Source organism: Acipenser ruthenus, chromosome 28, assembly GCF_902713425.1.
Source record: "Acipenser ruthenus chromosome 28, fAciRut3.2 maternal haplotype, whole genome shotgun sequence".
NCBI classification, from domain to species: Eukaryota; Metazoa; Chordata; class Actinopteri; order Acipenseriformes; family Acipenseridae; genus Acipenser; species Acipenser ruthenus.
This window is the reverse complement of record NC_081216.1, coordinates 6952786-6967356: the sequence shown is the minus strand read 5'-3', so window position 1 is coordinate 6967356 and position 14571 is coordinate 6952786. Positions and strand designations below refer to the sequence as shown.

General features: G+C 38.8%; 1 protein-coding gene across 4 annotated transcripts in view; it reads left to right on the top strand.

The window, feature by feature from the left end:
- Positions 1-4163, top strand: part of LOC117435163 (acid-sensing ion channel 2-like) — a 656265-nt gene extending 652102 nt beyond the window's left edge. For all 4 annotated transcript variants that reach the window (XM_059002992.1, XM_034058165.3, XM_059002991.1 and 1 more), the window contains one exon: positions 3480-4163. In XM_059002992.1, coding sequence (XP_058858975.1) covers positions 3480-3581 — 102 coding nt within the window. In that variant the 3' untranslated portion in view covers positions 3582-4163. The remainder of the gene's footprint in view (positions 1-3479) is intronic.
- The last annotated feature ends 10408 nt before the right edge of the window (positions 4164-14571 follow it).

The window sequence follows — 14571 nt, the reverse complement described above, 5'->3', positions numbered from 1 at the left end:
TGCAAGGTCGATGGTTCCACACTATGCCCAGATTAGTCTTGCATGCTTAAACTATTTACAATACTGTTTTATAATTTTCACCTTCTTTATGAGAAATCTACAGCTATATTGTTTTGTTCTTACACTTTGTACAACCAGTTTTAAGGTAGCAGAATCAACATGATGCCAATACAATACTTTTGCACATCCTTAACTATTGTAGTGTAGCTTGGTTGCCACGGTAATACCTATCACTTTTTATTGGTCTTTTCCTAAAGCTGTGTGGCTTTACCTTTCCCCTCACATTTTGAGGCTCTGTGTACAGGGTGCATATTCAGTCCTCAAGGTCTGGAGTCCCCCAGGTTTTATAGGTATCATTACATAATTAATTAAGACCTGGCAGGAAGTTAACTTGGTTCAATTAAGTAATTTAGGGTTAGGAATGTTATTTTCAAGGCAGTATTGCAAATTGGCCAACTGACATTATACAGTACCACCCTGTATGTTAATATTGCTAATAAACCTTGTTTTGAAAGTCAAATCCAGGGTTGCCAGATTTCTACTGTGTTTATAGTCACTTCAAAACTAGCCTTTTTTTTTATTGAAGCCAAGCTTATTATTATTAACACGTAGTCCTGTGCATAAAAAAAACAAACAAACAATAAAAAGCTTTCATAAGAAAAGATATCTAGTATAGATTTGACAAAAATGACAAGCCCCAACACAGCTCATCCACACGTCATTATAGTTTGGTTTTGATTAGGGCCATTCATGAAAAAGCACATTCCACTGATGCATTGCTAAATGGTAGGGCTAAAAGTGATAAGGCAAAAAGACCAAGTTCAGTGAAATCTTTATCACCAGCTGCATCAGTGTGTTTCGCCACTTCAACCCAGAACTCTTCAATTTTACTGTCTTTCCCAGTGTACATTGTTTATAGCTCGCCATAGCTGTTCGAGTTTGCCAAGATCTCCATTGTAAAGTGGCAAAAATGATCGATTTGCCAGCTGTGGCTTTTTGGAACTGAGTACAACGGTTGGGGTTGAGAACGGTAAGTGACTCAAGTTGCTGGATATTGGGAGGCAATCTTTGTTTTATCTCTTTCAGAAACTCGAACATGTAATCTCTGCATCTGCATTTGATAGCCTCTGCTTTCTGAGGTTCAATCTTTGATTCTGACAGTTCTAACTGGAACTTGATCCCAAAGTCAACTGCTGAAAGTGGCAAGCTGTTTTTGTCGCATGTTATGTCAAAATCCAGTACAGACGACCATGTTGAAAAATCATGAGGTTTCATGATTCGTTGGATCAAACTGCTGTAAAATGTCATTAAATCAGCAAGAAGTTTCACTGAGATTGGCACTGTCAAGCTGAAACAGCTTATTTATTCTGTTGACCTCATTGACAACGGGCTGAAGAAAAAACAGATACATTCTGTTTACGGGTCTGAATACATCTGGTACAGTAGTTCAGCATTGTAGTTCCTTTCAGCGTCCTTTGTAAGCTGAAAGTGCAACTTTAGGTCTTCGTACTGAGCAAGCACTAAATCAACACGCTGGCTAATTGCAAGCCGTCAAATTAACCCTGAGATCGTTATTCTTACACTGAGTACGTCTGTGATACCATGTACTCAATGTTTTGAGGAAGTACATCCATTGCTTTAGATGCACAAAGCTGCAGTGAATGACACACACATTCTATTGCAACTGTCTGTTGCCAGACCAATGAATCTTTCCACTTCCAATTTGATTTCCTTTAAGAATTTGAACAAGGCTGTTACAATGCTGTGAGAATCACCTGCTGGCAAGCTAACAATCCCAGCAAACAATGCCACGATATGTTCAAGTTTTATACTGAAGTACCTTAACACCACACAGAGTTGCTTGTTTGCACTGATGTCTGTGCTTTCATCCACAATTAGAGAGTGTGGCTCTTTGCCGATGTCTTCAAGCATCTCCTGATGAACAACGGGCCCGATGACAGATTTTGTAAGTGCTGAGCATTTTGTTCTATGAAGACTGATATCCTTCTGTGCAACTTCCCTGACTAAATTTCCCGTCCCAAATGATCTACGATGAGGATGCTGGAATGGCAAGCAATATGGGCTGCCAGCTTCAACTCGTATATTTTAATGGATTGTCAACTTGTACTTTCTTACTTTCGTGTCAGATAAGCTTCTTGCATTTAAAAAAGGAGCCTCATTTCTAATATGTTTCTCTGTCTTACTGTTCGCTAACAGATCGCTGTGATGTGCTTGCACTTCACATTTACAGTACCTACACACTGTAACACGGCAGGTACACAGCTAATCCATTCTTTTAACCCTTTTCTTTCTCCCAGTCTTTACAGTATTTTTTTCCGTATTTAGTCCACTTAGTCCAGTGGCATCTCTGATCAAATTAAACTTTTCCTGCTTTTTAGCAGTTTCGATGTTTCTACCCTGTTTCTTAAAATGGCTGCTTTTCACTGTCAATTAACATGGTCATGCGCAGTGGTGGTTGTGGTCATGCACAATATGTTATTTTATTGGGAAACACAGTTTTACATAGTTTGTGGACAGGGTTAATTTGTTCCGTTAAATACTTTTGTGATTAGGTTATTCATTTTTAATAAAGTTATTCTTTTTTTATATATAAAGTAAACTAGCCCAAAAAACCACAAGACCTCTTGAAAGTAGCCCAAAAAGTAGCAACCCGTGACTCCTAAATATTTCCCACGGCTGTCTTTTTAAAAAAAGCTCAATTCCGTGGGAAAACCACGGACCTGGCAACTCGGGTCAAATCTCAAATACACTTTTTCAGTTACATTTATGGGAAGTGCTTGGATCAGAACAGAACTGATATTGTATTTGTTAACCCTTTTTTTATAAATCTATACATCTAATATAGCGAATATCTTAAACTTACTGTACTATAAATGTAAATATATGTTAAAAATGAATTAACGCAATATGAAAAATTGACTTTTACATTCCTGTAATGTATTTATGTTTTTCTTTGAATAAAGACAAAACTATAAGAGACCACAATAAATAAAACATGTAGACAATGTTGTGGCAGGTGCCTTCTTCAATGTACTTAGTGTACTTTTCTTTAAATTCGTATTAGAATTCTGATTACGCCTTTTGAAGTTATGAATGATTCCTTTGAACTAACACAAGTGTAGTGTTCCATAGCCCCCAGTTAGCACTAGTCTTGGACTACCTCACCTAGGGTAACATCAGGCCACCCAAGATTAGTAGACTACCTATTGTTGTAAGTATTTTTTTTTTTTAATACTAGCAGTCTGTGCCAAATCACCATACTTCATTTATCTTCAAATTGAATGGAGTCAATTTTAAATCTTGGTTCGGTTGGCGACAACTTGAGTATTATTTGTGACAACCATTTTAAGATAACTTCCATTTCTACTAGGATTGTTAGATTTTACTAATGACAGCCTTGAGTGTTGCATGAAAATGTTGCACTAGGTGTAACCTTAATTCTTTATCTCTTTTACCAGAGTACCTGCGACCCCATGCCAAATCACTCAGAATCCATAAGCCACACAGTGAGTGTGCCACTTCAGACAACACTGGGGACCCTAGAGGAGATTGCGTGCTGATACCCAGGAAAAGAGTTTCACCACTGCCGAGTCTGAAACACAGAGATACCACGAGGGCAGACCAACTCAAAGCTGAGGTTTGCAAGCACCAGGAAGAAACTAACAGAAGTGCACCGCTATGTATTCAAACATGCATCCAAACCAAGAAAGAATCGCCTTTAACCAGAACTTTTTAAACTTATTCCATTGTAAAGAAACCGTGGAGCTGTTCTAATACCTTCTTCTTCTTCTTCTTCTTCTTCTTCTTCTTCTTCTTCTTCTTCTTCTTCTTCTTCTTCTTCTTCTTCTACTCTCTGATGATCTCTGTTAAATGTAATGTACAAAAAATACATGAGTCACCCATATTTACATCTACTGCCAAATGTAAAAGAAAAAAACTCACTTGCATGTCAGTATTTTGGATACTGTTATTTTTTATGCTGACACAATGTATATCTTACTATGTTGGGTTTATCTCTGTGGTTCTCACTCCAACAGAAATCTACCCAGTACAAGCCCCTCTGCACGGGCTGCAGTATGTCAACTTTCTATTCTGTATGGCTTCCCTCGTCCATTAAACTATGTGGTGAATTGTCTGGTAAAGACACATTATCGTTGGCTTTGTCTTAGGAAGTGAGGTTGTGTGGCATGCTAAACTAAGGCAGGGCTTTTCAGCTATGGAGTGCTGGCTTCAACTTGAAATGGTACAGGTTTCTAAATGATGTGCATACAAAGCCACTTCACTGCATGGAGATTATGGACCACAGTTATATAGTTTACCGGATTTAGTTTAGCAGTAATTGTTTTGCTGGAAAGTACCCACTAAACATAATAAAAAGTGACCAGCAAGTGGTATTGGAGTATATACAGATGTTAAGTTTGGGGTATAATCATGAAGGATGTCACTGGTGAAGAAGGTAACAGCCTAGACCTTTTATTTGAAGCCACCAGCTGTTAACACTAGAACCGCCGAGGTTTCGGACTACATACAATCGCCGCACACGCAAAATGTGCGGCTCCATTTTAAAACAGCTTTGATATGAAAATGAAAAACAAACAATCAGATACAACTTAACATTTTTATTTATGAACATCATACATAACATTTTCAGAGCAGAAATACTGTATTTACATTGAAAATTAAACTTTTCTTATTTTATTCAAAAAGAGCACATATACATAAACATGAAAAACTGTAATAAAATAAACTTTGCTTAATAAACATGTGTAAATAGGTGTAGAAAGCTGTATGCACATATAAAATGATAAAAACATAAATAACTAGTTATAAAAATAGCATAAAACAAAAATATAACATAACTTATGCAACGTGAAAGCGCTTTGAGTGAAACAGAGTTCAAAGGTTGTCTGTCTGTTCAGAGTTCTATTACAGCTTTCTAAGTACAATCTACGCAGAAGACACACTTTTCAACTGTACCAGTGCATTTGCCACAGACTTGCCTTTTCACAACGGACGCAGACATCAAAAGTTCTGTTTCTATTGCATTTAGCAACCTGGCATTGTCTTTTATTCCGTGTGCCAGTGGGCGCAGTGCTGGCTGAAGGTTGAGGGGCATTTGGCAGCTGGCTTTTGTGTCACTTATCAAAATGTTTCTGTCGTAGCTCCAGGGCTAGCTGCAAAATGAAGTCCCTCCGAGTGATTGTGTTGCTTTTGCACTCCTTGTTCAAAACCAAAGCGCTGATGGCTGCCAGGTCCAAAACATTATAAAAAACAGACACAGGCCACCTGCGAGTACCACCTTTGACAGAATACAGCCGTGCCATTTGATCCAGTATATCCACACCGTACTTCGTTGCGTAAAATGCAACAGTCTCTGGCTTTTGTTTAGCATCAGTCCCGATGGTCACTGATCTGTGCAGAGCTTAGAATACGCACATTTCTTTTTTTTTTTTTTTGCACCGTCACACTCAGGGTGGCACAGTCGTTCTGCCTGAGAAATGTGGTGTAAATAATAATAATATATGATGTGTAAAATGACTTTCATCAGTGTTTCAAGCACTCAACAGGATTATAATATGTTATTTCACAGTGATGTTGATTTTATTACTAAACCCTGACTAAATTGTCGGCTATATTGTATTGATTTCAATATGCCACATAAACTGCGGGTCTGGCGGTTGAAGAAGCAAGTGCTTATAACTTATTCATTTTTACGATTTTGCAGCTGAAACACCGTATGGGTATTTAATTCAAATATTTTGTAACACTTAAGAATGGACATTCACAAGATATTTACATACGCAGAGATATTTAAATTTGAATTGCAAAAGCTGTTCAAAAAGAAGCTATGGCGATTCTAGTGTTAAATTGTATTGAAATACATTTACAATAGGTATAATTTACATTTCTAAAATGCCTTTTATGCAAACATCCCAAAGTGCATAGTAGTTATTTACAGTAGGACAGGTCAGAAAAATACATTTTCAGATGTATTTAAAACATTAGGTTATTATCATAACCCTGGTTCCCTGAAATAGAAATGTAAACATTACCTCATGGGTATTTATTATTATTATTATTATTATTTATTTCTTAGCAGACGCCCTTATCCAGGGCGACTTACAATTGTTACAAGATATCACATTATTTTTACATACAATTCCCCATTTATACAGTTGGGTTTTTACTGGAGCAATCTAGGTAAAGTACCTTGCTCAAGAGTACAGCAGCAGTGTCCCCCCACCTGGGATTGAACCCAGGACCCTCCGGTCAAGAGTCCAGAGCCCTAACCGCTACTCCACACTGCTGCCCTCCTAAAGACGCGGAACCTGAATAAGACACCCCTAAGCTGCTCTCTGAGCCAGACTGCACTCACAGATCTCATTGTCATTTTTCCTTCAAGCCTGCTGCAATCACGGACGCAGCAACCTTGAAGGTTAATGGTTACATTTCTATTTCAGGGAACCAGGGTTATGATAATAAACATTCCCTTTTAAGTACGAAATGTAACAATTATCGTATTGGTGAGTGTACCAAAGCTCACCCCTATGCCTATGTTGTAAGAGTCAACTGTTCCAAAACCAGGGTTTTGAGGATCCACGACATTAAGTCTGTAGAACCTAGTAAAGGTATGGGGAGTAGCCCACACTGCTGCATTGCAAATGTCTTTGACAGATGCACCCTGGAATTAAACCCACGAAATTGCCATGCCCCTGGTGGAATGGGCATTAAGCTTTCCTGGAGGGTGCAAGTTGGCCAGCTCATAGGCAATCCTCACCCTGTCTGCTATCTATGGTCAAACCACTGCTTAGACAGGGCTTAACCATGGGACTTCGCCCCATAGCAGACAAAAAATTGTTCGGAATGCCTCCAACTTTTCGTCCTGTCAGCGTAGTACGCCAGGGCCCACACTGGGCAGAGCGTATGGAGCTGTCGTTCTCTGTTAGACTGGAAAGGAGGTGGATGGAAAGCCTCCAATTCCACAGACTGGTTGATTTGAAATGCCAAGATAGTCTTCAGCAAAAAGGCAGTTGGTATGGAGCGTAATTTTTGTCCTAGCCTCTGTAAAAATGAAGTAGGCTTTATCTATGGAGAATGTCTGTATCTTACTCACCTGGTTTGCGGAGGTGATAGCAAGCAAGAAAGCCACTTTGAGTGATATAAATTTCAGCACAGCTGAATGTTTGGGCTCAGATGGGCTGATGAGTGCATTAAAATTGCCCCGCCAGGAAGTGAGCTCCTGGGGAGACCGAGTCAATTTTGATATGGCAAGCTGAAATAGTTGCCAGATAGACCTTTAATGTGGAGGGGGATTTCCCCTCATCAAAAAGGTCCTACAAAAATTGCAGTATAACTGCCATGGGACAGGTCGTAGGATCGAACCTACAAGGGAGACACCACGTCTGAAAACCACCCCACTTGTACCTGTATTTGGAATGCGTGGACGGTGCTCTGGCATTCTGCAGGGTGTCAATGACCTAATTAGAAATCCCCAGACAGTTCAAATTCAGCCATTCAGGGGCCAGACCCAGAGCTTCAGGCTCGATGGGTCAGGATGCCATAAGGTAATTTCTCTGCTAATTTCTCTGGTACTTCCACATTCCCATACAGCCCAAGTCTCCCAGGACAATTGAAACACAATAACAACCTCCAGCCTCCCAAAAGTTATTGGAAAGCTCACAAGACTAACTTACAGTATTTTTTTTTTATTGCTGAAAAAACCAACATACAGAATACACAAATGTACAAGTAAAGGTTACAAAAATGAATGTAAGGATACGATCATTTGTACAGAATCGTATTTGTTTACGACTGTAAGTCGCCCTGGATAAGGGCGTCTGCTAAGAAATAAATAATAATAAATAATAAGAATCGAAAGCATAAGGTACTACAGTATGCCGTATAGAACAACCTAAATGTATGCCTCCACCTCTATATGTTTGTTTTGAGCTCTGACTGGCTAATTGCCCTGTGTATCTGTAAGCGGTACAGAGGTGGAGATGCTGAGAGATGGGAAAATAAAAACAGTCCTGGTATTTTCTTCACTGGTCCGGTGGACATTTTATTGATTCACAACAATCCGCTCTCCTACAGGAGAGTTAATTCAAGCACAAAACAAAAAAATGCGGTGCACAAAACAAAAAGTGTCAGCCGGGAGACACTGAGCTGTGTCTCCCGGCTGGTGCGTTCTGTCAGTCCTTCTGATTACAGGAGAAAACAGTTATAGTTCTCAAGTACTCTTCACAGCATCTCTGGGCAGCTTGTCTCACTCCTTTGCTTTCCCTACTCGACCAACACTATGGCTATCACAGTTCCCTATATATGCTCTGGGCTCCACCTCATCAATCCGTTCTCAGCCACTCATTAACAAATTGGTTAATCGCTTAACCACGGACTTGATGAGGAGAAAACTGAGCACATGTTTAGCTGCCTGTGGAATGGTCAGCTCAGGATCTCCATCCTACACTGTTATGCACTATACACTGGGGTGGCCAAGGTTCCCCTATTACTACACACGTCCCCTCGGGTATGTAACAATATATTTTAATAAATTGTTTTTTTTATTGCTGGCTGTCTTCCTCAGCCGTGCTTGCCTGTTTTGGTCGCCTGCTCCAACTACTGGCCTTCTCAGCCAGCGTCTCTGTGTGTGTCCAATCACAGCAATCTGAATGCATAACCCAGCGCAGTACTTATTAGCTGAGGAATCCCCCAAGGCCCACCTCTCAGCCACTCAGAGAGTGGGAAAGCCAACACACCCTCTTCCCCATCTCTCCATGTCACTGCCATGACTGACAGGCAAATCTACAAGGCTACTGCCCCTTCCTGCAGTACCATGCATGCACCAGAAAGTCAGCACAGATCTCCCCCATTACACAGCCATCATCAAGATGGCCATCACAGCTCGACTCTAGACCTATTGTCAGCTCCATCTTGATAAGGGTACAGAGATCTCATTAGCCTCCCTATCTGTCGGGAGACCACACTTCACCCTTTCACAGTACCCAAAAATGATATGTGTGTCAGAAGTAGAGAGCGGGTAAATCTGTATGTGTTCAATGGGATTGTGAAAATGGAGTTAAACAGATGGAGACATGAAGTACTAAAAAAAAAAAAAATGACATGCCCCTGTATAATTGCTGTGCAAAAAATGTGTTTGGGATTTGTTTCTACTAATTTTAAGCAAATATCATAATATAACTGCATACTTGCCAACTTTAGAAATTTATCTGTGAAGGTCACAAACTGAAACATTTTCTTAGAATGTCCACAAGGTTCACCACCCCGCCCACCCTGCCTTGCTCTGCTCTGGTCTCCCTGAAACCAATCTCTCAAACCTGGGCTGTCTGCACTCCGGCTAGTGGAGTCCATTTAGCTGCCTGTAGCATACCTTACCCCTCTAAAAATCCCAAACAATCAGATTCTGTCAAATTAGATTTTTTAAACTTATTAGTTACAATCCCCTGTTAAATATAAGTATTATGCACTTGAATAAACTTGCAGTAAAAATGTGTAAAACAAATCATGCTCAGTGCCGTGAACGTTAGAAGGCCAGTCAACTTCAGTAATCGGTGAACTTTCCAAGCCAGTTTAAAGTCCTAGGTCATAAGAAACTCAATATTCAAGCAACAACATTTGAAACTACTCAACATTATTGTAAGTATCTTAAAAAGTTAAGACAACTGGTTATTTAACTATATAATACAGAAACCATAACCAGGGGACACAGTTGGAAATTAAGTGGAGATAGACTTAGGACAGAGGGAAGGAGACACTTCTTCATACAGAGAGTGCTGAGGGTATGGAATGGGCTACCTATGTTGTTGAGACAGAATCACTTGACCCAACTTGACAAATTTGTGAGATCAACTAGATGAGATGGGTCAAATGGCTTCCTCAGTTTGTACATTTTCTTATGTTCTTATGCTGTATTCCTGATGTTAAAGTACAAGTCAGGATCAAACATTAGATCTAACGGATGTACAGGGGGACGCATAACACACCGCTGGTATACAGTAGATTATGGACCTGCTGCACATTACAGTTCAGTGTAACTAATTACTCTACCCACTTAAAATCTCAGAACAGGTCCTGGCCAGCAAGATATCTGCACTCCCTGTGAATCAAGTTTTAATGTTTTCGGTTCTATACTTAGTGATGAAGACAGCAGCCAAAATGTTTGTCTACTTGACTACCCTCATTTAATTATTGCTATTGTAATTCACACTAATTTGAAGCTTGACATGTATGCATAAAACAGACACTGTGGGCTGTTGGAACCTATAAAAGGCCTTTGAAGTGCAGTTAATGTATGTGTTCCTTTTATCTGTTTGATTCAATGGTCAGGGGTTAATGGCAATAGTTTAATGACTGCTGAAAGCAAAGCAGCCATTTGAAAGGGCAAACATATTTTTTGCTCTCCCAAGGGCACCTTTAGATTAAGATTCAGTAAACCATTCACAGAGCTAATCTATGAAAACCATTGTGGTTCTATTTCTTATGATTGAGCAGTTGTTATTGGTGTTTCTGCATCACAGGAACATCACAGAGTCTGAACAGTAGTCTGCAAAAGTGAGCATTGACCCTTGAAATGGGGTGGTTTGCTTCAGATGCATTTAGGTCTTTACACAGAGCATCAGTAAGAGGAATGGATAAAAATGTTACACATAAAGAAATGAAAGAATACTTTAGGACATGTTAGGACCCCAACCCGAAATACGTCCCCATCAATTAAAATTTTTAGAACCCTGCGCACGATTATTCAGGAAAGCCATATGAGCTAGACTTAGCTCGTTTACAATGGCGTCTTGATGAGAGCAGCACCAGATTACAGTTTTCAAGAGGAAATATATATATATATATATATATATATATATATATATATATATATATATATATATATATATAACCACAGATGACAGTACAACACAACACTTTGTCAAGTACTGAAACATCAGTTTTTTTTTTAAATTACAGTGTGAGGTCTCTGATCTAAGTGCAGCAGGTAAACGGTTCCAGTCAGAGACAGCAGCAAAAGCAAAAGATTTTCTACCCACAACACTTTTTATAGTAGGTGTTATAAAACATTTTGTGTCACAGACATTGCGCAAGCTATACTCACACATGAACTCCTGAAACAAACTGTTTAAGTGAACAGGTAATGTGTTATATGCCCCTTTAAAAATAATCTGGTTCCAATGATAGTTCCTTCTATTGGCGATAACAAATTTAATCTAGAGTACAAGGTACAATGATGTTCTAGACGAGTACACAGAAGACCAAATCTACAGATCCTATTATACATTGTATCGATCTTCTTCAGTGACTCCTTACTAGCATTCCTGTAGATCACATAGTTGTAGTCTAGAACAGTGGCGCACCCAGTTTGCACACAGGCCCACCCAAATCTGCGCCTATGTGAATGCCAAGTTTAAGTACATTTATATAAAGAAACTGTGCACCCCGAAGGTGGGTGTTTAAGTTTAGGTCAATAGGCTTTTTAAAAAAAAAAAAAATACCGCAGGCTTTAGCCAATCAAATCAAAGTAATAATTGTGATGCAATATTTGGGTCGGATCTTCCTCTCACACAACGAATCATGTGCAAGCCATGTTTGATTGACAGCTTGCGAGGCAGTTGGCGCAGATCTGTTGAAAGTCTGTTGAAAAGTTCCAGATGTTTATTTTAATGTGCATTTTTAAAGTAAGTTAGTAGTAGTGCGGCGGTCAACATGGCGAAATAAATACACACACACTTTTAAGAGTTTAGTTTCGTAGAAAGGTTTGATTGAACAGGATCAAGACAGCTGACCGAATGCTGACAAATATCTTAAAATTGCTGTCGTTTGAAGAGATATGTGCAATTTTCTGGAGTGTCATGACTTTATAACTGCAAGCCCCGATGCTTTATCCAGTGGAAGGTGGAGCGGAGATGAGAGGCTACTAACTAGGTAATGGTAACTGACTGACTGACTTTAATTGTATTTAGTAATTGCTTAAAATGTAATACTGTATTTCTCGCTGGTTTGGTGACGCTGCCTGTTTGACTTTTTAAAGTGCATTCACTGCGAATATATGTAAGTACATTTATTTTCTGTCTACTTAAAACATTTTAAATGGTTTACATGAGAGATATAGTGGTTGGGAGTGTTCTGTGTATAGACAGTTTTCCGTCTTAAAAATAGTTTGGGAACTGAAAAATGAGTTTGTGTTTGGAATGTGTACTGTAGCAATGGCGGGCATTGGCAAATCGACAGCTGATTTCGTAAGCAAAAAGTAAAAGTTGCTTTCAGCTTCTTGCAATTTACCGTGAAAAAATAGGCATTTTATCTTCCTTACAGTATCGCAATGAATTCATACTTATATCAGCGCGGTGCATTTGGTTTCTATGGCAACGCGGTCAAACAAATACCGCTTCATTATTGCTGTTCGAGTCATACTACAATGACCTAGCGAGTCTGTATGGTGTTACAATTTATTAATAATTTGAATGTATCTGTGGTTTTAAAACTTCATAATTATTTCTATGTCGTATTAGAAATGTAAAGAAATACAAAAACTTGGGTTTGCTGTAAACCTTTCTCCCGTGTATAAGATTTCCCGTGTATAAGAAGGCAGCAAAATATGGAAATTGCACATTCTTTTTTCATTAGCGTGTCAACATCATTTTAAAAGGTTTACAAAACTTGAAAAATGTTGCTGAATTTGTCCGTCAAGGCTGTTTTTTTAAAAAAAAAAAAATATTTTTGTCTGCTTGTTACGTTTTTTGCAGCTAACGCAATATCTTTGTTTAGCTGTACCTGAGAAAATGCAGCGAAAACGAAAGCAGCCATATTTAGCTGGAAACAAGGTATTCTCAGCACAGCTAAGATTTTAGTTTTGGTTTGAAGGCAGCAGGAGCTTTGCATGTTTGCACTTTTTTGTCAAATGAAACCAATTTACATCATGCTGAGTCTCACACGATAATATATTATGTTATTCAAAACCGGCCATGCTTGAATATTAGACATAAGTGGTCCAGGGTTTAGTTCAGCGTCCCCACAAAGTATTAAAAAGTGTATGCAGATAAACTTTACCAGAAAATAAACATGGTACAAATTTCTCCTGTATATATAAGGACATTTCCATGCTGTCTCCAACAACTCTCATATCCTAGTAGCAAAGGTATCTTTCGTGAAACTTCAGCATTTAAGCTAGTTAAGTGTATAGGGTACTTTAGAGGGAACACAATTTGGGTTGACTTGTAGCCACTGGTAATAGGTTGTGCAATACATATGGAATCATCAGTAAAACATTTATAGCCTTCAATATTTAAAACAATAAAAAAAAAAAAAGAAAAATTCTAATAATAGCCATTTTCTATGGTAATAAAATCAATTTCAAAAACAATTTTACATACGGTACTTCTGACTGCTTCCAAGACACAGACAAGCTCTGCACTTGTCGCTCCGCACTTTGTGTGCCGCGCTTGCCTGCACAGGTGTTCTTAAGTCTCCATCAACTCTTGCGAGGTCTCAGCTGCCATCAGAGTTCGTTGAGTTAGACACAGTTCACAGTTTTTAAGCTGTTAAGTTTGAAGTAAAACACTTTACAATGTTCTCTCAGATTCTGCACAGTCCCACACACAGTAGTTATATATATAATTATTATTATTATTTATTTCTTAGCAGATGCCCTTATCCAGGGCGACTTACTATTGTTACAAGATATCACATTATTTTTACATACAATTACATTCTTTTTTTACACATTCTTTTTTACATACAATTACCCATTTATACAGTTGGGTTTTTACTGGAGCAATCTAGGTAAAGGGTACAGCTCAAGGGTACAGCAGCAGTGTCCCCCACCTGGGATTTAACCCACGACCCTCCAGTCAAGAGTCCAGAGCCCTAACCACTACTCCACACTGCTGACCCCTGAAACGTTTCTTACATAATAAAACTGTATATATATACACTACTGGTCAAAAGTTTTAGAACACCCCCATTTTTCCAGTTTTTATTGAAATTTAAGCAGTTAAAGTCCAGTGAATAACCTGAAGTGGTACAAAGGTAAGCGGTAAACTGCCAGAGGTTAAAAAAAAAAGTTTAGTTTACCAAAAACTGAAAAATAATGTACATTTCAGAGTTATACAAACAGGCCTTTTTCAGGGAACAAGTAATGGGTTAACAACTTACAGCTGTTCTGCAGCAATGGAAGTAAATTAAGCCTTGAAAGTTGATGCTAACAATTCCTACAGGTGTCCCAACTTTTGTTGATTACTTACAAACCCTTTGTCTGTATAAAAGCAGTGTTGGAACAGACTGTGTTACTACACCCTCTTAAGCATTATTTGGACAGTATTGTACTGCAGGAAGTAGTAAATTGCTCTCATAATGGCGAGAAAAAGGCAATTAACAAAGGAAGACAGACAGACCATTATAACCCTTAAAAGTGTAGGTCTTTCCTTTAGAGAAACTGCAAAGAAAGCCAAGGTGTCAGTGAGTACAGTTTCCTACACCATCAAAAGGCACTTGGAAACTGGAGGAAACTCTGACAAGATGAGGTCTGGC